Consider the following 24,687-nt stretch of genomic DNA (forward strand, 5'->3'; position numbering starts at 1 on the left):
AGATTAGCAGTCATCTGGGACAAGGGATCATAGTGTATAGTATATTCATAAAACATCAGAATCAGAATCGGCTTTATTCGCCAAGTATGCCAGAGACATACCCGGAATTGTTTTTGGAGCACATGGCATAGCATTTGTACATACATACATACATTAGTCCTACGTACGTGTGGCGTAGGGTGGGCAACATAAACATGAACATAGACGTGAACATAGTAAGAGGCATTCAGTCAATCAGTCGGGGGTTATATAAAACCTAAGCTGTCATGTAGGGTTCAAGTTCAGTTGGAGTACTGCTTGGGGGAAGAAGGTACTCCAGCGTCTGGTGGTTCTGGAGGGGACAGCCCTGTAGCTTGAAGAACCGACTGCCTGGGTGGGAGAGGTCAGTCGAGATCTTGGTGGCCCTAGTCCTCATTCTGGCCGTGTGGAGGAGGTCAAGGTATGGCAGTGGCAGTCCGATGATCTTTTCTGCGGTGCTGATTACCCTGTGGAGTTTGTACTTGTTGCTGGCAGATGCCCCTGCATACCAGACGATGAGGGATTTGCAAAGAATGGACTCCACGGTTGCAGTGTGAAAGCTCCTGAGCAACTCGCGTGGGATGCCAAATTCTTTCAGTTGCCGCAAGAAGAATAACCTCTGCTGTGCTTTTTTCTGGGTTATGGTGGCGTTCTGCCCCCATTTTAGGTCCTTAGTGATGGTTGTGCCGAGGAACCGGACGCTGGGGACCCTAGGGACTTCAGTATCCTTGATGAGAATTGGGCGGAGAGGGGGGGGGGCGTCTCCTGAGATCTACAACCATTTCGACTGTCTTTGCTGCATTGAGGACTAAATTGTTGGCCGTGCACCAGTTGCAGATTCTGTTTATCTCACTGCGGTAGGCATCCTCATTGTTGCCACTGATGAGTCCAATGATTGTGGTGTCGTCCGCCAACTTGATGACCTTGACCGAGTCATCTGTTGAGGTGCATCTGTTGGTGTACAGGGAAATCAGGAGTGGGGACAAGACACACCCCTGCGGAGTACCTATGTTAGTAGTTCTCACCTTGGAGTAGCAGTTGCCTAGCTTGACCCTCTGCTTTCTATTGGAAAGGAAGTCCCCAATCCACCTGCGGGGGGGGGGGGGGGAGGGGGGCTACTCCCAGCTGAGCGAGGTTGGCAAGCAGGATGTCAGGGCAGATGGTGTTGAAGGCAGAGCTGAAGTCCAGGAACAGTAGCCTGGCGTAGGAGTTGGGCCTGTCGAGGTGCTCCATGATGTACGCCAGGCTGATGTTGGTGACGTCCTCCACCGACCGGTTTGCCCTGTATGCGAATTGATGTGCGTCAAGGAGGGCATTAGTGGAGTGCTTCAGGGAGGCAAGGACCAGCCGTTCAAAGATCTTCATGATGGTGGGGGTTAGGGCCACTGGTCTGTAGTTGTTGAGGTCAGTGATACCTGTACATCAATAACGTTTACCAGGTTTTACGCAATTTGCATGGCATAAATTCTGCAAATAGCATAACTCATACATGCAATGCCCATGTTGCATGTATAATGTGTGTTACTCATCCACGTAATCCACACAATGTAGAAGTTTCATGTATAACACGAGTTAAAGCGGACCCAAACCAAACTTTTTTTTATCAAAAATATTTAGTTGCACCACTCTGACACGTACAAAGATAAATAAACACTCCTTCAAACCTATGAGCATTTCAGTGCATGCTTTTCACCCTTCTCTTTTTATATCTAGGGTTATACTGGGGGCAGCCATTAGCAATTCCTCCATTGCCGGACACCATCTACTCCACCAGTTTGCCGGAAAAATTCCGGCAATTTGAAAAAAAGGAAGGGGTTCCTCCAATAAATGTAAAATATTTTATATTTGTCATCAGGCAGCTGAAAAAAGGCTGCTATTTATTATTATAATTTAGAAAATAGGTTTTATTTCTGAAATCTTGTATTTTTAATTTGGGTCCACTTTAAGCTATTTCCATAATGCCTACTACATGTATTGTGTAAACCCTGGTACTTTACGTACCCTCTCTGCACACATACATTTTACCAATGTTTTATGTATACATTGCTATTGATTGTAAGCTCTCAAAGTCCTCTCACTAGTGCTCTGTCATACTTCATCAAATTGACATGTGCCAGCATTGGTGATGTTTCAAATGACACATCAACTATGTATGTATTTGTACTTGCTTTTGTTTGATGTCTTGATTGTATAGTGTGTTGATCTATTCATTGTTCGATGCTCCCCACTATTGTCTGTTTTGTACTATGTACAGCACTGTGGAAGATGTTGGCTCTAAATAAATAAATAATAATAATAATAACATACGCACGTAAAAGGCTACCCATTAACAGTACAATTTTCATAGACTGATGACTTTCTGATCCAATAATACTGAATAAATTGGTTAAAATCAGAGGGTGTTGAGGGGGCGGAGCGCAACATGGCCGCGTGAGGTTGTGTTTTCCCTGAGCTCCCGGCCACATGCTAGAAAAGCCTGAATTTCAAGCCCCTTTCGATCACCTTTGATACCCAGATGTGGTATGGCAAGCAAGAGAAGGCATAGAACAGCTAAAAAGGATCCCTCGGCAGCCTCCAAGTCGTCCAAGGACACTCTAGACCGCTTCCTTACCCCACGAGCAACGAGAAGCTCTTCCTCAAAGATGGCCGACACTCCCGCGGCGGGCCCTTCTCCAACCAGCTCGCCGGGTTCCTCGGTGAGCAATCGTGCCCTGGAAGAGCTCTGGACCTTCCTGAAAGGGATGCCGACCAAAGATGATATGCAGCAGCAGACGGAGCGCATAGTCTGCTCTACAAAGGCCGAAATAGCAGGGCTGCGCGCGGACATCGCTTCCACTATGCAGAGAGTCTCAGGCCTAGAGGCTGAACTAAACACTCTGAAATCGGAAGTCTCGAGACTCAGCGCGGACAGGGATCGGCAGGCGCTGCTCCAAAGCGACATGAGAGCACAAATCGAAGATCTCCAAAACCGCAGCCGTCGTAACAACATACGGGTGCGGGGTCTGCCGGAGGCCACCAGGACGGAGGATCTCCAGCCCTCTCTACAGGCCATATTCAATGGCCTCCTCAACAGGCCAGTAGGCTCCACCATGAAGATGGACCGGGCTCATCGGGCGTTGCGCCCGCTTCCAAGAAACTCAGAACCTCCAAGGGACGTGATCTGCAGAATACATGATTACGCCGTGAAGGATCGCATCATGGCTGCGGCATGATCCTCGGGCTCGGTGGATTTCGATGGGGCTACCCTGACAATATACCAAGACCTGGCACCCTTCACCCTGGCGCAGAGGCGCGCTTTGAAGCCTGTCCTGTCGGCTCTACAACGCGCTGGAGCGACTTATAACTGGGGCTTTCCCTTTTAACTTCATGCTCGCCTGGGATTTAAATCAGCAGCATTGAGGCACCCCAGAGAGCTACCGGAATTTTTCAGTACCCTGGGAATTCAATCGGTTGCAGCCCCCGAGTGGAAGCCTGATGATCGGGAGTTTGCTCTCCCCCAGCGGGTACGCCGACCACGAAACACGCAAGCTGACCAAAATGTTTCTACAGACCCTGATCAAAATGCATCTGAGTGAGTACTATATTACTAGCCCCCTCTCACTGTCCCGTGCGGGCATGTGGGCCCGTCCTTTTTCGGATCACCCACACCCATCCCGTATAACATTTTATTGAATGACCTGGCGGGCCTTCCCCATGCACTATACCACCCGGTACTGACTTCATATGTCCCCAGAGTCAGGTACAACTTTTGGCTCTCTCCCCTCGTTACACATGGAGAACTTTTCCAGACACTCGTGCTTGGACCCTATTGGAAATTGCACTATATGGATGCACATCAGGTTTGAACATGATCGCACACACAGTCAGCTCACCTAGCATGGGATATTGCCCTCTGTAATTGGAACCTCGGAACTTATATCTATTGCTAATACCTAACTATCCTGATACCGTTCTTAGAAAGCCTTAGAGTATAGCGAAGCACTATAACATTTCTAATATGATTACAATGTAATTGCATATAACTCTATCCCATATTGGGCGAAATATGGTAATCCTCTAATGCAGGGTTAATACCACTTCATTTTGGGTACACTATTGGATCAAACAGGGGAGAATTAATATTTCCATTTAACTGGGCAGGGGAGGGGGGACCGGGGTGGTGTGCACTCTGCTATTACAATCTTATGAGTACTTTTGGGGATGCCGGGGAGGTTGTTCCCTGCGTGCGCGGGCGGGAGGAGGGATGAGGTCTAACTTACTGTGGTTTAACATATTTTTTAGGGTGCTTATGTTGAGTCCACGGGGGCCCCCGTGTGGCGAGGTCAGGATACATAATCTTATGCCCTGAGGGACCGCCGGTGAGAGACGCGGAGGTTACCATTAGATTTACTAAAAATCCACATTCATGAGAACCTGTGTCTGTCCCGGAGCTCCCTCCATACAATATTTAGGGCGCTGGTTGTGTCTGGGGCGTGCTGCTCGGGGGACTCTCGCTTCTTTCTTAACTGGTTTTCATATATGTTAGGAGTTCAAATTTTGGGTTTCATTCACTAAAGGTTAATTTTGTTAAAAATAATGTGGCTGGGAGGGGTGGGAATCGCTCTCCGAGGAGGTTTGTTTCCTTCCCCTTCCCCTCTTTGGGCTGTCACACGTGACACCCTCTCTCTCTTAATGATGGAGAGGACTAGCCCGGTGTGGGTGGTGGCCCCTGGGGAGGCCCCCTTCCTCAGCTGCCACACCATGGAGCAGGTGTTCCACTTACTGTTGTTCTTGTGTTTTGTTTTGTCTCGTAAATTGTTTGTCTTCTTTCCAAGGCCGGTCCTTTTGTCGGGATCCACGGATTCATTGTGGCACACCTTCTCCATCCATCAATATGGCTACACTTAAGGTACAGACGCTCAACGTCAGGGGACTTAATATTCCTGAGAAACGCTCCTCCCTTCTTTCAGAATTGCACCGAAACAGGGTACATGTCGCTCTCCTACAGGAGACGCATTTTAGGGGAGAAGATCATCCGCGATTGGGGGATAGACGATACTCTCAGGTTTTCCATAGCACATCAAGAGATACAAAAACTAAGGGTGTGTCCATTTTATTTTCCAGCAGGGTGGGTCTGACCCGGGTGCAGCAGTGCTCAGATTTGGAGGGCAAGTACATCTTGGTGAAGGGTTTACTGAGTAACCGCATGATAACGTTTGGCTCGTTTTACGCTCCAAACACCGGTCAGCAGACTTTTTTGGAGCGGTTTCTCCAGGAATTAGACTCCTTTGTTGAGGGGGATTTGGTCGTGGGAGGGGATCTTAACGTGGCGCTGGATCCCGCACTGGACGCCTCCTCAGGCAGAGCTGCACTTCCCTACAGGATAGCTAATAAATGCAGGATGGCCCTTCGTTCTAGGCAATTGGTTGATCTGTGGAGGATCTGCAATCCATCCGATCGAGACTACACCTTCTATTCTGGCCCACATGGGGTGTACTCCCGTATTGACTATATCTTTGTCTCACATAACCTATTATCAGTAGCCTCAAATGTCCGTATAACCACGTGTCCCATCTCAGATCACTCACCAGTAGAAGCTTCACTACATATTTTGGAGGGTAGACAGGGTCCATCTTCCTGGCGGTTAAATACTTCCCTCTTAAATGACCAAACAGTGGCTCCCAAAATTGAAAGAGCCCTGAGATCCTACTTTGAAACCAACACTACTGACGGGATTTCACCAATGTCGGTATGGGCAGCACACAAGTGCGTGATCAGAGGAGTGCTCATGCAAGAGGGCAGTAGAATTAAACGGGAGAGAAATGAGGTAATTGACAAATCACTTCAAACAATACACAGACTAGAACTCATACATAAAGGTACCTTAGCGAGAGCTGACCTTGAGCCCCTTACAGCAGAACGAGAGAAACTGAAATCCTTATTATTCTATAAAGCTCGATTTTCAGCTGAGCGTTGTAAGCGTCATTATTATGAATACGGCAACAAATGTAGCCGCTTACTAGCTAGAGCTCTCAAAACGCAGCAGACATCAAATTATATACCTAGCATACAGGGTGCCAATACAGCAATACATCACAGGTCTCTTTCAATAGCTCGTATATTCCGCGACTACTATAAATCCCTCTACAATCTGCCTGGGGATGCGTCTGGGGGGACCAGGGACACACTATCCTGTAGAATTAAGAACTATATAAGGGAGTTAGGCATGCCCACATTATCTGAATCAGATATAAAAGATCTTGAGGAGCCGCTCACTCTGGATGAGCTGAGTCTGGCTATCACTCAGTCTCCCTCGGGAAAAGCACCGGGCCCAGATGGCTTTAGCTTGGATTACTATAAGAAATTCTTGGGAATCCTCCACCCGTCTTTACTAAAAGCATTAAACTCTCTAACGGACCTAGAGTCCCCCACCTCCTTCCCGAAAGACATGCTCATCTCCCACATAACAGTGCTTCATAAACAGGGAAAAGACCCTAACCTTTGTCCTAGCTACCGCCCTATATCCCTACTCAATTTAGACTTGAAACTGTTCGCAAAAATGTTAGCTAACAGATTGTCCCCAATGATGTCCCAACTGGTTGTTTTTGACCAGGTGGGCTTCATTCCTTTAAGAGAGGCCCGAGACAATACAATTAGAACCTTGGCAGTGATTCACCGGGCACGGTCGGAGGCCTCCCCAATGATGCTACTGTCTACGGACGCAGAGAAGGCCTTCGACCGTGTCCACTGGGAATTCACCAAAAACACTCTAAGTCATGTGGGGCTATCTCGTATCATGGCACTTTACTCTGCCCCTTCGGCCAGAGTGAAGGTTAATGGAGAACTCTCTGACCCGTTCGATATTTCAAATGGGACGAGGCAGGGGTGCCCCCTTTCCCCATTTATATTCGCCCTGTCATTAGAGCCACTGCTCCGTAAAATTAGAGCCAACCCAGATATCAAGGGAATTAAGTTTCCGTCAGCAGAACACAAAATAGCTGCCTACGCGGACGATATGCTCTTTTACATCACGAGCCCCCATATTACTATCCCTAATCTCCTAAAAGAATTCGCTGATTATGGCCATTTAGCTAATTTAAAAATCAATTACGATAAATGTGAGGCCCTGGATGTGGGTTTAAAAGTGGGTGTAAAATCAAATCTGCAAGCCAATTTTGCATTTAAGTGGGCACCCAAAGCAATCACCTATCTAGGAACCAAAATCCCGAGCTCCTTACCTGAGATTTTCAAACTTAACTATGCCCCGTTACTTGCCACAATCCGCTCAGACTTACAAAGATGGGACGTGGCGAAGTTTTCCTGGTTCGGACGGGTCAATATAATTAAAATGAATGTTTTGCCCCGATTCTTATATATTTTTCAAGCCCTACCGATCTCTGTCCCCATCTCCTTCTTTCGAGAGATCCGCAAATGCTTCCAGAAATTTATCTGGAGAGGCAAACCACCTAGAATAAAGTACGCCTTAACCACTCTCCCTAAAGAACAAGGTGGCATGGCGGTGCCAAATCTACAGCTATATCATTCAGCAGCGCTAATGATGCGAGTGGTGGACTGGCATCGCCATGACCAAGTAAAACAATGGGTTGGAATGGAGGGGGACCTTGCTTGTCATTCCCTGCCCGGCCTCCCCTGGGTGAGGAGGGGCGCTGCTGCACCTGGGTCAAAGTATCCCTTGGTTACGGACACTATAAGATCGTTCATCAGGATTAATAGGTCCTCTCAGCTTTCACCTTGGCCATCCCCAATGATGCCACTCTTAGATAACCCTGGGTTCCCACCTGGCATGAACCGTTCAGCATATCAACAATGGAGAGGTGCCCGCCCCTTGCGGGCATATCACTTACTGGAGAAGAGCTCTTGGCTGGGCATAGCCGAGCTAGAGACCAAACTATAATTATCCTCACTGGACCCCTGGTCTCTGATTCAATTTAAACATTATTTACTCAGTCTAGGAAATAGACAATGCTTCACTCGAAATCTTACGCCATTTGAGCTGCTTTGAAATGGGGAGGGCTGTGTCACTAAGGGGATCTCTCAAATATATGTTATGCTTATCACAAATCCCTCATTAACTATTTCTTTAAGGTCCAAGTGGGAGGCTTCCCTAGATTAAACTTTTTCAGACACTCAATGGCGTAAGATTCTTATTTTGGTTTACAAATGCTCTACCTCAGCTAGAATCCAGGAATCGGGCTATAAAATTTTAACGCAGTGGTACCGCACACCAGAAAGGTTACATCAAATCTTCCCTGAGTCTAGTTCCCTATGCTGGAGATGCGGGGCACATACGGGCACCCTGATACACCTATTCTGGAGCTGCCCAGCTCTTGGCCCATTCTGGGATGCCATAAAGACCATTATCACGCAGGTAACAGGGGTTGAGGCCTCCGAAGATCCTGCCTATTATCTTCTGCATAACACACCAAGAACACTTGGGAGATACAAGAAATCACTTTCCAAACATTTGATTAATGCGGGCCGCATAATTATCGACAGACACTGGAAGTCATCCCAGGCCCCTTCAATAGCTGAATGGCTGCTCGAGATTAAAGCAACCGAACGCATGGAGGATCTATCACACACAATCTATTCAAAAAATGAACAGTTCTTGAAGACATGGAGACCTTGGTTTGAATTTACTGAGTCTGATGAATATAAAAATACAATGGGGAATTAACACACTCCCCATCCCACTACCCTGGCGTAGTATGGGCGTCTTGTTGTATATAAGATATGATGGAGACTCTCTGAAACCAAAAATTTATACGGGCATCTGTGGTTCCCTGTACATCTGGTGCCGGCCTTTCTTTCTCTTTTTCTTCTTTTCTTCCTACTGTGCTTGTCTTGTCTTTTGTCCTGTCTTGTATTGTCTTTGTTTTGAATCAGCTCAAACAGGGAAATGAACGTACCTGGATAGCTTGAACCGGGAAATCTTAGGAGGGTGTATCCTGAGTGTATGTTCCCTCTGGGCCTCAGGTGCACCAGAAATATTGAAATCTAAGTGGAATCTCCTCCGGTTTACTAAATCATACACATGGGGGCAGACATGTGTTACAGAGAAGCGACTTTACTGCTAATTTCTCATCCTCCTTTAAAATAGAACACCTGTTATAGCTGAAAGGTTCTAGATATATTCATTGTGTCCTGTTATTATTGGCATGGTGGCGCTGGTTGGTCACCTGGTTATTGTAAAACATGTAAATATCGGGCGCGATGTGAAGCGCTTTGTGTCTTTTTGTTATTATTGTTAAACAAAAACTTTTTTCAAAAATAAAAATCTTTAAAAAAAAATCAGAGGGTGTTGACATTGTTGATCAACAAGAAATGATTATATGATCGATCAGATTTCTTGCCGTTGGTCAATCGGTCTAATTTATTGAAATGATTGGATATGTTATAATTTTTCATCTCATTTATGAACTCAATCAGTGATTTTCAATCTTTTCCTTCCAATCGCATTTATCTGATCAGAAAGTTGGTCATCTAAGAAAATTTTACGGTTGATGGGCACTTAGTTGTTCCATAGGTATTAGGAGGAGTTCAGTGAAATGAGACTGTATTCACTTCCTGTATCTAATCGTGCAGGAGAAGAGCAAAAATAAGAACCTCCTTGCTCATGCTGAAATTAGCAAAGCCTTGCTTCACTGCTCAGTTACTGCATTACTTTTTATAAATTACTCTGTGCATTGTTCCTATTCCCAAATCTGTATTCATACAACTATAAATATATTTAAAAGAAAAATAGGAACATAAACATAAGTAAGGCTTGGTATGCTGCATTTTGTGTGCTGCTCTCTATGAGAAAAGATCATCTATCGCTCTCCATCCTACTCCTGTGAACAAAATAAGTGTCCTCAAGATCACATTGAGGTTCAAATTCTGGGTAGGAAAACATGAATCAATTGTATCAAAACATTTCATGTAATTTTTAGCTGGGAAAAGCTCAGTGATGAAGAACTTTCAGAAACCAATTTCACAGGTGATTAACAAAATGATTATCTTCCTCATGAGGAAAAAATGACTATTTCATTGGTAGCCCATACAAAAAGGCTTTTTATTTAAGTAGTGTCTGCTTGAATTATGGAGTAATTGATTGGCAATCTGTGGTTATTTCCTATAAAAATAAAAGTTTTAAAACCTTCCATTCTTCCATAGGCAATTTATATTCTTATTATCACTTTAAATCTTGATATTACATTTTGTGTTAAACCTGTATATATTACAAATGTAACCCCTACACATACTGTATAGGTTAACATTTATCAAACAATCTCTGCGTGCCATCAGTTCCTAAAGTTTATGTTGTTCTGAAATATTTCTTAAAGATACAATATTACATTTCCCCTTCATTTTAATATATCCTTGTCTGTAAAATATAGTTATGAAAACGTAGAGCCTTTAGTCACCTCCTGCTCAGGGACACCCAGGCCTCACAACCTACCTCATACGTAGTCTCTTTGTTTTATCAGGTACGCACGTGTACAGTATGAATACAGACATATGAAAATTGCCACCATTAATTCAAAATATGCAAATGATTTAGATTGCTCATACCAATAAAAAAATGTTTATCCTGATTTTTACTATAATTTCATCATTTCTATTGAATGGATTCAGATAATTTAAACACAATGTAAAACTTGCGTAAGCACATACATGGAGGTTACTTTTTTATTTTATTTAGTCAATTTATTGCCATTTGTTTGTTTTTGTTTTTTTCTCGTTTTTTTTATAGATTACAGACTTACAGACAGAAATCTGTAGATGTTAAAGAGTTTGTTGTTAATTTGGTACATGCTGTGGTATTTGAACAGATATTCATCAAACTAGTGACTGCATTTTGTATCAAACCCGCCATACCCCCCCCCCCCCCCCCCCCCGGCCCATAGTGAGAGTTGCAGGCTCACTGGTCATGCTGGTGTGACTCCTCACCTGTACCCCTTGTAGTGACATCCGTGCACACAGTGGTGTCATGGGCTATAAGTGCTCATGGTAGCAATGCAGAAAGAAGTCGGGCACAGGGGAAGGCCAGGAGTCACACTGGTGTGACAGGTGAGCCTGCAACACTCACCATGGGCCCGAGGGGTACACATACACTTGGGATGAGACCGGCCATGGGCCCATATTGCAGCATTGATTTCTGTCAGATTTGATCATTATGATGGAATCAACCAGGTATCGATGCTCAATGTATGGTCACCATTAGAAGTGTGCATATACACAGCATAATCTTATTTTTAGGAACTTAATATACAGTACATTAAATTTATATCCGCATTTAAAATTGACAGTTTTTTTATATAGGTAAAAATCAAACAAAAATCAGACAAAATTGTAAGTAAGCATTTTACCCTGAAAATGGTATAGTGGATGCTTTGAGCAAGCAAGCTTTACTTTTATTTTTTTATAGAATATCATAGCATCCATACCGTATGTTCAGTTCTTTACCTTAGGTGACAAGGAGAAAGCAATTCACACTGAAATCTTTATAGGGCCAATGTATTATTTAGTAGTCTGTCTGACTTTGTCTCTAAGACATATAATGCACAGCAGCGAGTCACCAGTGACTGCCAAATAATAAATATTGATTTATCATGATTTATGAATATGCTCAATAAGTAATTTAGAAAAAAGCTTTTTATATTTATGTTTACTCCAAACATTTTGATGAGGATTAATAGCATATATGCAAATGTGATTACTTGAAAAAATGTGAGCAACTGTAAAGAGCTTTTCATTAATATCAAAATCTCATTTTTTTTAAAAAATGTGTATACACAGATCTTATGAAGATGTGCCATGGGACATTAAACTGCCACCAAAGCTAAAACCCCCCGAGTCCACATTAGAGAGATTGCCGGATCCCATCTCACAGCATTTTACCTTGAAGAGATATGAACCAGAACCAGAAATTTGGCAAGTATGTAAATGTTTGTTAATTAACCTTCAATCAGTTGGTAAATTAATTTCCCCAAATATACATTCAATGACATAAGATGAACAAAGGCGAAGGGCTTGATTCCCCTGTGACACTAAACGCCCAAACAATGCATTAGAAATGACAGACCATTGAAAACCATTGGGTTTACATCTAATGCATGTTTTCACACACATTAGACAAGGCACAAGTTCGTCAATTGATCAATTCCATTACAATATGGGATTTTTCCAGCATGCTGGCATTCTTCTCACAACCCCCCAAGTGTTGGCAATTGTAATTTAAGTGCATGCCTATTTTTAAACAGCCTAAGCTAAGCATCACTGGGAGGGCAGAGCTGCATACCAATATACAGTAATATATAGATATAGGTAGCGTTCTAAATGCTGAAAACAGGAAAATTTAAGTAAAAGTGGGTATCTTAAATGATTTACTGCATTCTGCTATATTTAACTACAGTGCCTCTTTGCTGTAACTATTTAACTATTTACCTGAGAGGGTATTATTGAAAATACACTCACTACATGATAAAAGCATGATCAAGACATGGACGAGGGGCTCGTTGCAAGTTGGGTTAAAGATTCTTACGCCCTCTATCCCTCCCCCAGCTAGCTCAGCTGTTCTGGCAATACCAGTCTGCAGGGGACTTAGGATTAAGAGAGGCTTGGAAGGGGCGCATTGCTGTTTTGTTTTTGTTTGTTTGTTTTTTTTACTCTAAAAAAAATAAATGTAAAGAGGTGGCAGGATAAAAGTTATTGGTACTAACACCATTCTGAGATTAGTCATATGTCCTTTAACATGGGTAAAATAGAAGATAACAACAATACCCCCTCATATCTAAGACATTAATTGAACCAAATGAAAAGAACATTGAGATGATTAAAAGGTGCTAAAATTACTTCCTTCTCACATTAACACAAGTTAACATTGTCTGGCAGTGAAGTGTAATTATATCATATACATTCCTATTCACATGAATCAACCGATCATCAGTCTTAAACACAATTGATTGTTGTATATGAATCAGGCCTGAGATGTTTTCCCATCTTATATAAACAATGGGCCTTATTCAATTCAAGCTTTCTCAAAGGTGATACCTTTCACCTACTTTTGGGGACTTTTTCAATTGCTGCGTGCTGAAATTCAAAACAGAAGATGAAAAAATCTCCTAGGAGAAAACTTAGAAGAAAAGGTGAATTGAATAAGGGCCATTGTATATATAAGATGGAAAAAAAACATCCCAAGCCTGATTGTATCAAAAGTATATTCAAATGCTGCAAAAGACAATATACCATCAGAACTTGGAACATAAGATCTATGAATAAAGGAAAGTTGGACACGATCAAAGATGAGATGGCAAGGTTAAACGTTGAAATCCTGGGAGTAAGTGAACTACAATGGACTGGCACTGGTCATTTTACATCAGATATACATCAGATGTCCTATTGTGGACAGGATACTCAATTAAGAAATGTAGTAGCCACTATTATCATCATTATAAAAAGGTGTCAACATTGGTTCTTGTTTACAATCCAAAAAGTGACAGAATGAGCTCAGTTAGATTTCAAGGCAAACCATTCAACAAAATCGTAGCAAAAGTAGGTGCTAGTCCGCTCTAAACCTCGAACCCACCGTCAGTGCAGGAACCGCACTGTTCCGGCCCACAGTAGCAGAGACAGAAGGTGTAGTCCGCACAATATGGGATAACGATAAAAAAATGCTTTATTCATTGTGGCATTTGACAAGCTAAATCCAAAAACACCACATGCTGACATGTTTCGGACGTTGTCCCTCCTTAATCAAACTATTTAACATTACAGTGATTCAAGTTTATGCTCCAGCAATGGAAGCTGATGAGATAGAAGTGGAACAGTTTTAATATGATTTGCAACAGCTACTGGACATATCACCCAAGAAAGACATTACATACATCATAGGTGACTGGAATGTTGAAGTTAGCAGTGAAAAAGAAAGACATACAGGAAAGTTTGGTCTTGGAAAATGTAACAAAGGAGGACAACCAAATTGACTTCATACTTTGCACACTCATTACACATACACACACTGCACATACAGACGCACATCCTACCTCCCAGCACTTGCAGTTATCTCCCCTCTGCAGTTTATATACAGCTCTATATGTCTCTGCTCCTGCTGTGCTCAGGGCCATTTCTGTCCTTGTCACTCCACGCAAGAAAACCCGAGTCACCCCCACTCCATAAAAGATAAACCATGCACTGTATAATACATTTTGCCACCATGTCCTTCAAATAAAATTAACAGAGATCACAGAATAAGCTTGGGAATCATGTCCCCCACAGAAAAGGTGCAGATATTGTACCCACAAAGAACACATGAAGATACCATATCCCTCACATTTCAAGATTAGGTATCATGTCCCACTTATGAAGCAAGACATGATTACATACTCTGTAAAGTGCTGCAGACGATGTCAGTGCTGTATACAGTAAATAATAATAATAATATGGTAGGACATTAGACTATGACTATGGTAGGATTATATTGTGAGCTCCTCTGAGGACAGTCAGTGACATGACTTTGCACTTTGTGAAGTGCTGCAGAAGCTGACAGTGCAATACATAATAATAATGCTGCTGGTGGTGGGCAGAGGTCATTGGGTGCTCCTGAAGGTTGGGAGAGGTCACTAGGTGCTGCTGAGGGAGAGGCTATTTGGTGCTGCTGTGTGTGTGGGGAAGTCACTGGGTGCTGGTGATGGTAGGGAGAGGTCACTGGGTGCTCCTAAGGGTGGGGGAGGTCACTGGGTGCTGCAGTGGGTGTGAGGAAGTCACTGGGTGCTGGTGAGAAGTCACTGGGTACTGCTGGAGGTGGGGAGAGGTTACTGGGTACTGGGGGTGGGGAAAGTCACTTTGGTGCTAAGAGAGGGAAAAGCTACTGAGTGCTAAGGGAGGGAGTAGTCACTGGGTGCTGTGAGAGGGAGAAGTTATTGGGTGCTGTGAGAGGGAGAAATCACTGGGTGCTCGGGGGGGGGGGGGGAGTCATTGCGTGCTCCTGACGGTGGGGAGATATCTCTGTGAGAGAGAGAAGTAACTGAGTGCTCCTGGGTGTAGGGATAAGTCACTGGGTGCTCCGGGGGGTGGGAAAAGTCACTGGGAGCTCCTAGGGTGAGACAGAGTGACCTGGCTCCCTTCAGAGAGGCAGCAGACACAGAGACTTTTTCACCTCACTTTTGGGGGAGAAAAAGTGTGCCTTATGGAGCGAAATAGTGGTACTTTTGTATGGACATTTTGCTGTAAACTACGTATATAGTCATGATAAAAGTACTTGGCTCCTACCTGATAGCATTAACTTTTCCCTATTCACGACAAAAAAAAAAAAAAAAAGAAAGAAAATGGACTGTTGGTTGGGCAATCTTATTCAGTAGATTGTGATAGAGGGCTGAAATCATTCTTCTCTTAAATATGGTTAGTTGCCCAGGATCTGGAGAATCAAAGCATCCCTGCACTATCACTCTATCTTCAGCATACTAACCATGTGAGCTTAATGTTTTTTCTGTGGTAATCATTATTGGCTCTCCGCCAGATTAAACAGTATCCACATCTTCCAAACATTTGATGTTAAGTCATCAGTCCACACTCCACAGAGTACTATTCCAAAACTTTTGAAGAGAATGAAAGTATGTTAGGATTTTGTGTTGACCCTGCAACTGATGTTGGTGAAAGCTGTGTAAAAGCAGTGGCATAAGTAGAGATCATGGGGCCCCATAGCAAAACTTTAATGGGGCCCTCCGTTGTAGGCACTCTTAAGCAATGCCACCTGCCCCTACCCTATGGATACGAGTTATTTGAGCAAGTCCAAGTTACTGATAATCCCAATGTAGTCTTCAGACCTTTTACTAAAGTGGAGAAACACAAGAAAGTTAATAGTGAATACATTAACTACCTCATACATTAACTACCTCCTGGGCCCCCTATGCCCCGTGGCCCCATAGCAGCTGCTATGGCAATGGCTACACCCTTGGGTCCAAGGGGTGACAGACTACTTCACTGATTCATGGCTATATTGGTTCTAGGAATTTTGACAGGAAAATCAGTTCAGAACAAATTACACATATGTCTAGTTTTGTTTGTTTTCACTTTTTCATCCTTAATTATTTTTACTTAATGTTTTTCAGGTTGCAGGTGGAATATGGGATAGATTTCAGACAAGGTTGTTTCATGGTCAGAAGAAACCTCTTACATTGTAAGTCTGATTGTTGATATGTCACATCATCATACTTTTATTGCAGTGCTTTGACTATTGCAACTTCAGCAAATGTGCAATAATATTTTATCTTGGTAGCCAAGTGAAAACAGCAGTGTTACAATGTCTGGCATTTGGCTGCATTTTAATTGCACCTGAATGGCAGCCGTGGGTGGCAGATTGGACACTGAACTGCTTGATAAATGAACAGTTCAGACGTCCATGGAAAAGAGGCCTTAATCTGATGACTCTGAACCTCTTAATAACAGGTTTTGGACTAGTAAATCTCCTGCTTTAGGGATTGCCAATGTTTCCTAAGGTACCCTCTGACAAGGACCTATATTAAAATAATGACCCGCCTACCTACTCCCATGTACACTATTCTGGCAGTTGGATTGTGACTTTGTGACCATTCAGAGAGTTCTTTTAAAAGTAAAGGAAACCTTGAGAATCCACCATGAGGAGATATATTAGTCCAAAACCTATTCAGAGCCATCAGATTAATAATATTGTCTGTAATTCACAGCTGCATAGAAAATAAAGTAGTTTACAATATATTTTACTCTGTGAATCATATGTATTTTTATAGTTTTATTCATAGTGGTCCTTCAAAACTGATGGCTGGAGTTCTGGCAAAAGCTTGTGTAATACTTTCTAAATATATTTTATTGAAATAACAAAATTAATTATTTTTCTCCTGCAGCGTATCTCCATACCCTCATATGGATCATATTCCAGGTTATTGGTAAGAAACATTTTATAACAGAAATGCAGGAGCAGATGTTGCCTACTTTTTTGTACATATTTCGTCCTCTATGGCCTATTCATTTTATGATATTACTGTTTAATAGGAGTGATATATTAAATGAGCTGTTCAGGAAAGAGCATTCATGTGAATCTGTGTTGCCTCCCAGCATCCAATCATGTGCAGGAAATAAAAAGCAGAAACTTAAAATACATTTCCAATATTCTTGCTCACTGTGGTACATTTAAGTCCTAGAGTCTATAGTATTGATTTACAAAGCAGCTTTATGCTGGAAACTATGTAATTATGCACGTATTATTGCACTGCATATGTGACAGCACCAGGTATACCAAGCGGGTTGTGACATGACACAGAACGTAAATACAGGTGAAAAACTGATTTCCAACCTAACAAACTCATGTGTTTGAAACCGAAAATGGATCAGTTTTTACGGGATCAGTTTTTCATCCATCCAATACGAACCCAGCCTAATGCAGACTAGATAATGCAAATGCAAACCTTAACCTCCTCACCTTCAAATTAATAAAGACCTGAATATTAAATACATATCCAGGTCATTTGGGGGGAAATATTTGTTTTGTTTTTGTATCTAGTAATGATTATTGCATCTTATTGATTATTGTATTTCATCATAACAGTGGTTTCACTGGTTCCGTGAATACAGAAGACATTGACGATCCCAATGTAGTCTTCAGACCTTTTACTAAAGTTAGAACACCACAGCCCCGCTACACAACTACAGCACAGTATGTATTCTTTTATGCTTCATAATTTTTTGCAATATTTAGGACTGCAAGGATTAGTTATAAAGTCTAAAATAGATTTTCAGTGTAACTGAGTAAAAAATGTTAAGGGTAAATTGGAGGAGGAGTACACTCCAATAAGATTTTCAGTGTAACATTATGTGTTCTTCAGCACATGCAGCAAAACTATACCTTCAGTACCTTTAATATCTGTATATACCGTACTTAACCACTTTTCCACCATTACAGTATATCTACGTCCTCTGTGACTTCATCTAAGCCATAAAGACATAGATATAAGTCGTGTAGCTGAAGCACAGCTGTGCATAACCTCCGGGACTATCTGCTGCAGCACCAATTGGTGAAAGCGTAAAGATTTTTACCATTACAAATACTTTTATTTGCTCAGTTCATAGTAAAAAAATACACACTGTAGCATTATTTCAGAATCAAATATCTTCACCATACATTGTAACGGGAACGTAATTTAAGTTTAGTGATAAACAGTAGAACTAGCCAAACAAAAGTTGTGTTTTTAATCTACAATAGCACTTTTTATGTTTAAACTTTAAAGGGTAAAACTGAGAAATAATGTTTTTTCTCTATTTTCTTCATCTTTTTTTCTATTAAAATGCATAGAAAACTAAATTGTTTGAGGGAAAAAATGCCATACAATGAAAGCCTAGTTAGTCTTGAAAAAAAAAAAATATATATGTAACATTCTCTGGAGATGCAGCTGCGGGCAGTCAGGATACCCCAGCAGCTGCTTCGGTTTCTCTGTCGGGCGTTTCTCCCGTCCCTCCGGCGTCTAGCACGCCGAGGAGGGGATTGTCAGTGGCTCATAGGGTGGCTTTGTCACGCGCGCGCACACAGACAGGACCTTTATGCGGGGAGGAGGCGCGTCAGCTGACCTGCCGGTCGGCTGACGTCAGAGGAGACTCTCGGCGTTTCCGATTGGCTGATGGGTGTGGGCGTGGCCGAGGGGTCTCCTCCACTTCTTAACCTTCTGGAGTCACTTGCAAACTGTCTGCTGTTGTGAATGCTTTGTGTTAGCACTCAGAACTTAGATAGATCCGGTGTGCTTTGATCTGGGAGGAAACCAGGGATTTCACACAAGACTAGGATTTATTATTACTACTGTTATTATATTGCTTGATTACCTGTGTATGACTCTGGCTCTCTTCTGACTTCGCTTTCGCTTATCGATTCTGTACTTTAGCCCATCTGATTCTGTTGCTGACTCTGCCTGAATATGACTTCAGAGACGAAACTCAAAACTCTCCGACAAGGGCATAACACTGTTGAAACATACGCTGCTGAATTTAGAAAGTGGGCGGTGTCAGCCAGATGGGGCAGTATGCTTTTTTAGACTTTTTTTTTATCGGGGTTATCTGATGCTGTTGCTGATCTGATGTTAAGCCACCCAGAACCTAAGACAGTAGATGAGGCGATCTCTTTAGCTGTCAAAATTGATCGTCGACTTCGTTATCAAAGGCAGACTCGAAGTAGAGGGCTAGGAAGACCTTCTACTGTCCCCTTCTCTGCTCCTGCCCCTCCTTCTCCTCCTCAGGATGAACCGATGCAAATCGAACATTCCAAGCTCTCTGAGGTTGAGAAAAACGGGAGACGTACTGAGAGACTCTGCCTGTACTGTGCAGAGAAGGGTCATGTGGTACAAACCTGTCCCAGGAAGGCAGAAAACTCTATCGCCTAGGTGTAGCTGGAGGTACTACCCTAGGCGATTCAGTATTACCTCTAAAGAATTGTCGCTTACTTCTCCCGTGTTCTGTTACCTGGGAAGATCAAGTCCGGTCTACCCAGGCCTTTATAGACTCGGGTTCCGCAGCAAATTTTATGGATTATGATTTTGCTGTTAAGTTTGGTTTTCCTCTTCTTTTCTTGGGACGTCAGATTGTTGTTACTGCAGTGGATGATTCACCACTGCAGGGCAAACAACCTCTTTCTCACACTCCTGTATTATTGTGTCAGATAGGGGCTTTGCATAAAGAACAGATACAGTTCTTTGTACTTAAGATGGCTACCTCCACTGTGATCCTTGGTATGTCGTGGCTTCAAAAATATTCCCCTCAGATCGACTGGAGTTCCAGGCAATTGTTAAGCTGGTCCTCCTATTGCCATCATCATTGTATGGAGAAAGTCACAGTATGTGCTACCAAGGTTCAAGTGGAAGGGTTGCCTATTCAGTATTCTGACTTTGCTGATGTTTTCTGTCCCAAGGCGGCAGACAAACTTCCTCCTCATCGAAGTTTTGACTGCCCCATTGACTTAAAGAGAATCTGTATTGTTAAAATCGCACAAAAGTAAACATACCAGTGCGTTAGGGGACATCTCCTATTACCCTCTGTCACAATTTCGTCGCTCCTCGCCGCATTAAAAGTGGTTAAAAACAGTTTTAAAAAGTTTGTTTATAAACAAACAAAATGGCCACCAAAACAGGAGGTAGATTGATGTACAGTATGTCCACACATAGAAAATACATCCATTCACAAGCAGGCTGTATACAGCCATCCTTTTGAATCTCAAGAGATCATTTGTGTGTTTCTTTCCCCCTGCAGCTATCTTCCACTGAAGTGTCAGGCTATTTCTTCCTGCAGAGTGCAGACAGCTGTGCCTGTATGTAATTCCTCAGTATGTGAAAGCCCAGCCAGCTCAGAGGAGGATTTATCCAGCTTGTAAAAGATAATAGAACAGAGAGAAGCTGCACTAATCTAAATATCACGCAGGCAGTGTGCAGAGAGGGGCCTGGTTGGGGGAGTTCATAGCAGAACCACAACACTGAAGAACTTGGCAGCCTTCCAGACACAGGCTGACAAGTCTGACAAGAGAGAGATAGGTTGATTTATTACAGAGATGGTGATAGTAGAACGTGCTGCAGTAAGCCAGAACACATTAGAATAGCTTTTGGAACTTGTAGGATGATAAAAAACAGGATGCAATTTTTGTTACGGAGTCTCTTTAACATCAGGTTGTATGCCCCCTAGAGGCCATTTATATAACCTTTCTGGGCCTGAGAAACTTGCCATGCAGGAGTATATGAAAGAAAATTTAGCCAAAGGTTTCATCCGTCCATCTAGGTCCCCGGCCGGGGCAGGTTTCTTTTTTGTACAGAAAAAGGACGGTGGCCTTCGGCCATGTATTGATTACAGAGAGTTGAACAAAATTACTGTGAAAAATCGTTATCCTCTCCCTCTGATTGATGACTTGTTCTCTCAGATTACTGATGCGGGTGTCTTCACTGAACTCGATCTCAGAGGGGCATACAACCTGATTCGCATAAGAGAGGGTGACGAGTGGAAGACTGCATTCAACACACCCGATGGGCACTACGAGTACCTTGTGATGCCCTTCGGGTTGTGCAACGCACCCGCCGTCTTCCAGGAGTTGATTAACCACTTCCCGACTGCCATATAGACAATTGGCGGCCGGGAAGTGGACCCCGCAAGGACCGCCGTATTGACAAATGGCGGCGGTCCTTGTAGGGGCATGGGCGGCGCGATCGCGTCATTCGTGACGCGATCGGCCGCAGGGGACTGGCTCCGCCCACCTCGCGCTGTAACCCGCCGGCCATTCGGAAGCGCTGGCGGGTTACTAGCATCCGGATCGCCGCATACAAAGTGTATAATACACTTTGTAATGTTTACAAAGTGTATTATACAGGCTGCCTCCTGCCCTGGTGGTCCCAATGTCCGAGGGACCACCAGGGCAGGCTGCAGCCACCCTATGTCGCACCCAAGCACACTGATTTCTCCCCCCCCCCCCGCCCCAGATCACCCACAGCACCCCTCAGACCCCCCCCCCTGCCCACCCCCCAGACCCCTGTTTGCCCCTAATCACCCATCAATCACTCCCTGTCACTATCTGTCAACGCTATTTTTTTTATCCCCCCCCTGCCCCCTGCCCCCTCCTGATCACCCCCCCACACCCCTCAGATTCTCCCCAGACCCCCCCCCCTGTGTACTGTATGCATCTATCCCCCTGATCACCTGTCAATCACCCATCAATCACCCATCAATCACCCCCTGTCACTGCCACCCATCAATCAGCCCCTAACCTGCTCCTTGCGGGCAATCTGATCACCCACCCACACCAATAGATCGCCTGCAGATCCAACGTCAGATCACCTCCCAAGTGCAGTGTTTACATCTGTTCTCTACCCTAAACACCCACTAATTACCCATCAATCACCCATCAATCACCCCCTATCACCACCTGTCACAGTTACCCATCAGATCAGACCCTAATCTGCCCCTTGCGGGCACCCAATCACCCGCCTACACGCTCAGATTGCCCTCAGACCCCCCCTTATCAATTCGCCAGTGCAATATTTACATCTGTTCTTCCCTGTAATAACCCACTGATCACCTGTCAATCACTTGTCAATCATCCATCAATCACCCCCTGTCACTGCCACCCATCAATCACCCCCTGTCACTGCCACCCATCAATCACCCCCTGTCACTGCTACCTATCAGATTAGACCCCTATCTGCCCCTAGGGCACTCAATCACCCACCCACACCCTCAGAATGCCCTCAGGCCCCAGCCCTGATCACCTCGCCAGTGCATTGCTTGCATCTATTCCCCCCTCTAATCACACCTTGAGACACCCATCAATCACCTCCTGTCACCCCCTAGCACACCTACCCATCAGATCAGGCCCTAATTTGCCCCGTGTGGGCTCCTGATCACTCGGCCAAACCCTCAGATCCCCCTCAGACCCCCTTCCGATCACCTCCCCAGTGCATTGACTGCATCTATTTTCCCCTCTAACCACCCCCTGAGACACCCATCAATCACCTCCTGTCACCCCCCTAGCACTCCTATCCATCAGATCAGGCCCAATACAACCTGTCTTCTAAAAGGCCACCCTGCATATGACCGGTTCCACAAAATTCGCCACCTCATTGACCACCTGTCATCAAAATTTGCAGATGCTTATACCCCTGAACAGTCATTTTGAGACATTTGGTTTCCAGACTACTCACGGTTTTGGGCCCGTAAAATGCCAGGGCGGTATAGGAACCGCACAAAGTGACCCCATTTTAGAAAAAAGACACCCCAATGTATTCTGTTAGGTGTATGACGAGTTCATAGAAGATTTTATTTTTTGTCAAAAGTTAGCGGAAATTGTTTTTTTAATTTTTTTTTTCACAAAGTGTCATTTTTCACTAACTTGTGACAAAAAATAAAATCTTCTATGAACTCGCCATACACCTAACGGAATACCTTGGGGTGTCTTCTTTCTAAAATGGGGTCACTTGTGGGGTTCCTATACTGCCCTGGCATTTTAGGGGCCCTAAACCGTGAGGAGTAGTCTAGAAAACAAATTCCTCAAAATGACCTGTGAATAGGACGTTGGGCCCCTTAGCGCACCTAGGCTGCAAAAAAGTGTCACACATGTGGTACCTCCGTACTCAGGAAAAGTAGTATAATGTGTTTTGGGGTGTATTTTTACACATACCCATGCTGGGTGGGAGAAATCTCTCTGTAAATAGACAATTTAAAAAACAAAATCATCGCGCAGCATGTCAATCCAATGATGAATACACACTGCGCCTCTCGCGCACTTGGGTAACTTACAGACTCCCTTTAGGGATAGAGTAGCGAGTCATAGCGGCAAGTCTCTCCAGCATCAGACGCGTCTCCAATAGCCTCTCTGCGGCGTCCCGCTATTCAGGCTCCCTAAAGTGAGTCTGTAAGTTACCCAAGTGCGCGAGAGGCGCAGTGTGTATTCATCATTGGATTGACATGCTGCGCGATGATTTTGTTTTATGCTTTTATTAAAGGATTTTTTACTGGAACTGGATATGATCACTGATGCTCTGAGTGATACATATTAATGAATGTGAGATTGCCACCTGAATCACGGTGGTTTACATCTGGTGAGCCTTTTTGACCTCTAGGGTAGTGGGGATCATGTGTGGACACGGTTATCACTCGCACCCGCACTGTGGAATATTTGATCATTGAATGGTTATACAGTATCACACTATGTGGAGATGTTTTATAGGTCTCTGGAGGAGCGCGCAGTGGAGTGCATAGCACCAGAAGGACAGATACCTACAATTGGTCAGCAGAAGCACAGTCTGCATTCTCATCACTTCGCCCCCATTTTGAGCCATGTGGATCAGAGATCGGGGTTGGGGCTGTATTGTCTCAGCACTCTGGTCTGCAGGGCAGGTTGCACCTATGTGCGTTTTTCTCTAGGAAGTTTTCACCCGCCGAGAGAAGTTATGATATTGGGAATCGAGAACTGTTGGCCATCAAACTTGCGTTTGAGGAATGGCGACATTGGCTCGAGGGGGCTGAACATACTATAACTGTCTATACCGATCACAAGAACTTAAAGTATATTGAAGGGGCCAAACATCTCAGTCCCAGACAAGCCCGTTGGTCCGTTTTTCACGAGATTCAGATTCATTAACCACCTTAGCGGTATGGACGAGCTCAGCTCGTCCATTACCGCCAGAGGGTGCCGCTCAGGCCCTGCTGGGCCGATTTTAATGAAATAAAGTGCAGCACACGCAGCCAGCACTTTGCCAGCCGCGTGTGCTGCCTGATCGCCGCCGCTCTGCGGCGATCCGCCGCAAGCAGCAGCGAAAGAGGGTCCCCCCAGCCGCCTGAGCCCTGCGCAGCCGGAACAAATAGTTCCGGCCTGGCGGCTGACGTCCATGACGTCACTCCGCTCGTCGCCATGGCGGCGAAGTAAGCAAAACACGGAAGGCCGCTCATTGCGGCCTTCTGTGTTACTTTTGGCCGCCGGAGGCGATCAGAAGAACGCCTCCGGAGCGCCCTCTAGTGGGCTTTCATGCAGCCAACTTTCAGTTGGCTGCATGAAATAGTTTTTTTTTTATTTAAAAAAAACCCTCCCGCAGCCACCCTGGCGATCTTAATAGAACGCCAGGGTGGTTAAGGCAGATGCATTATCCAGATGTTTTGAACCCGAGACAATACAGCCCTCGACCCCTGAAGGCATCCTTC

The 24,687-nt window shown here is 44.2% G+C and overlaps 1 protein-coding gene across 2 annotated transcripts in view; it reads left to right on the top strand.

The window, feature by feature from the left end:
- SPMIP7 (sperm microtubule inner protein 7) overlaps positions 1-24,687 on the top strand; it is a 119,402-nt gene that overhangs the window by 54,578 nt on the left and 40,137 nt on the right. For both annotated transcript variants that reach the window (XM_068236517.1, XM_068236518.1), the window contains exons 4-7: positions 11,800-11,938; positions 16,110-16,177; positions 16,881-16,922; positions 17,582-17,689. In XM_068236517.1, coding sequence (XP_068092618.1) covers positions 11,800-11,938; positions 16,110-16,177; positions 16,881-16,922; positions 17,582-17,689 — 357 coding nt within the window. The remainder of the gene's footprint in view (positions 1-11,799; positions 11,939-16,109; positions 16,178-16,880; positions 16,923-17,581; positions 17,690-24,687) is intronic.

The sequence above is a fragment of the Hyperolius riggenbachi genome, chromosome 5, assembly GCF_040937935.1.
Source record: "Hyperolius riggenbachi isolate aHypRig1 chromosome 5, aHypRig1.pri, whole genome shotgun sequence".
In the NCBI taxonomy this organism is placed as follows: domain Eukaryota; kingdom Metazoa; phylum Chordata; class Amphibia; order Anura; family Hyperoliidae; genus Hyperolius; species Hyperolius riggenbachi.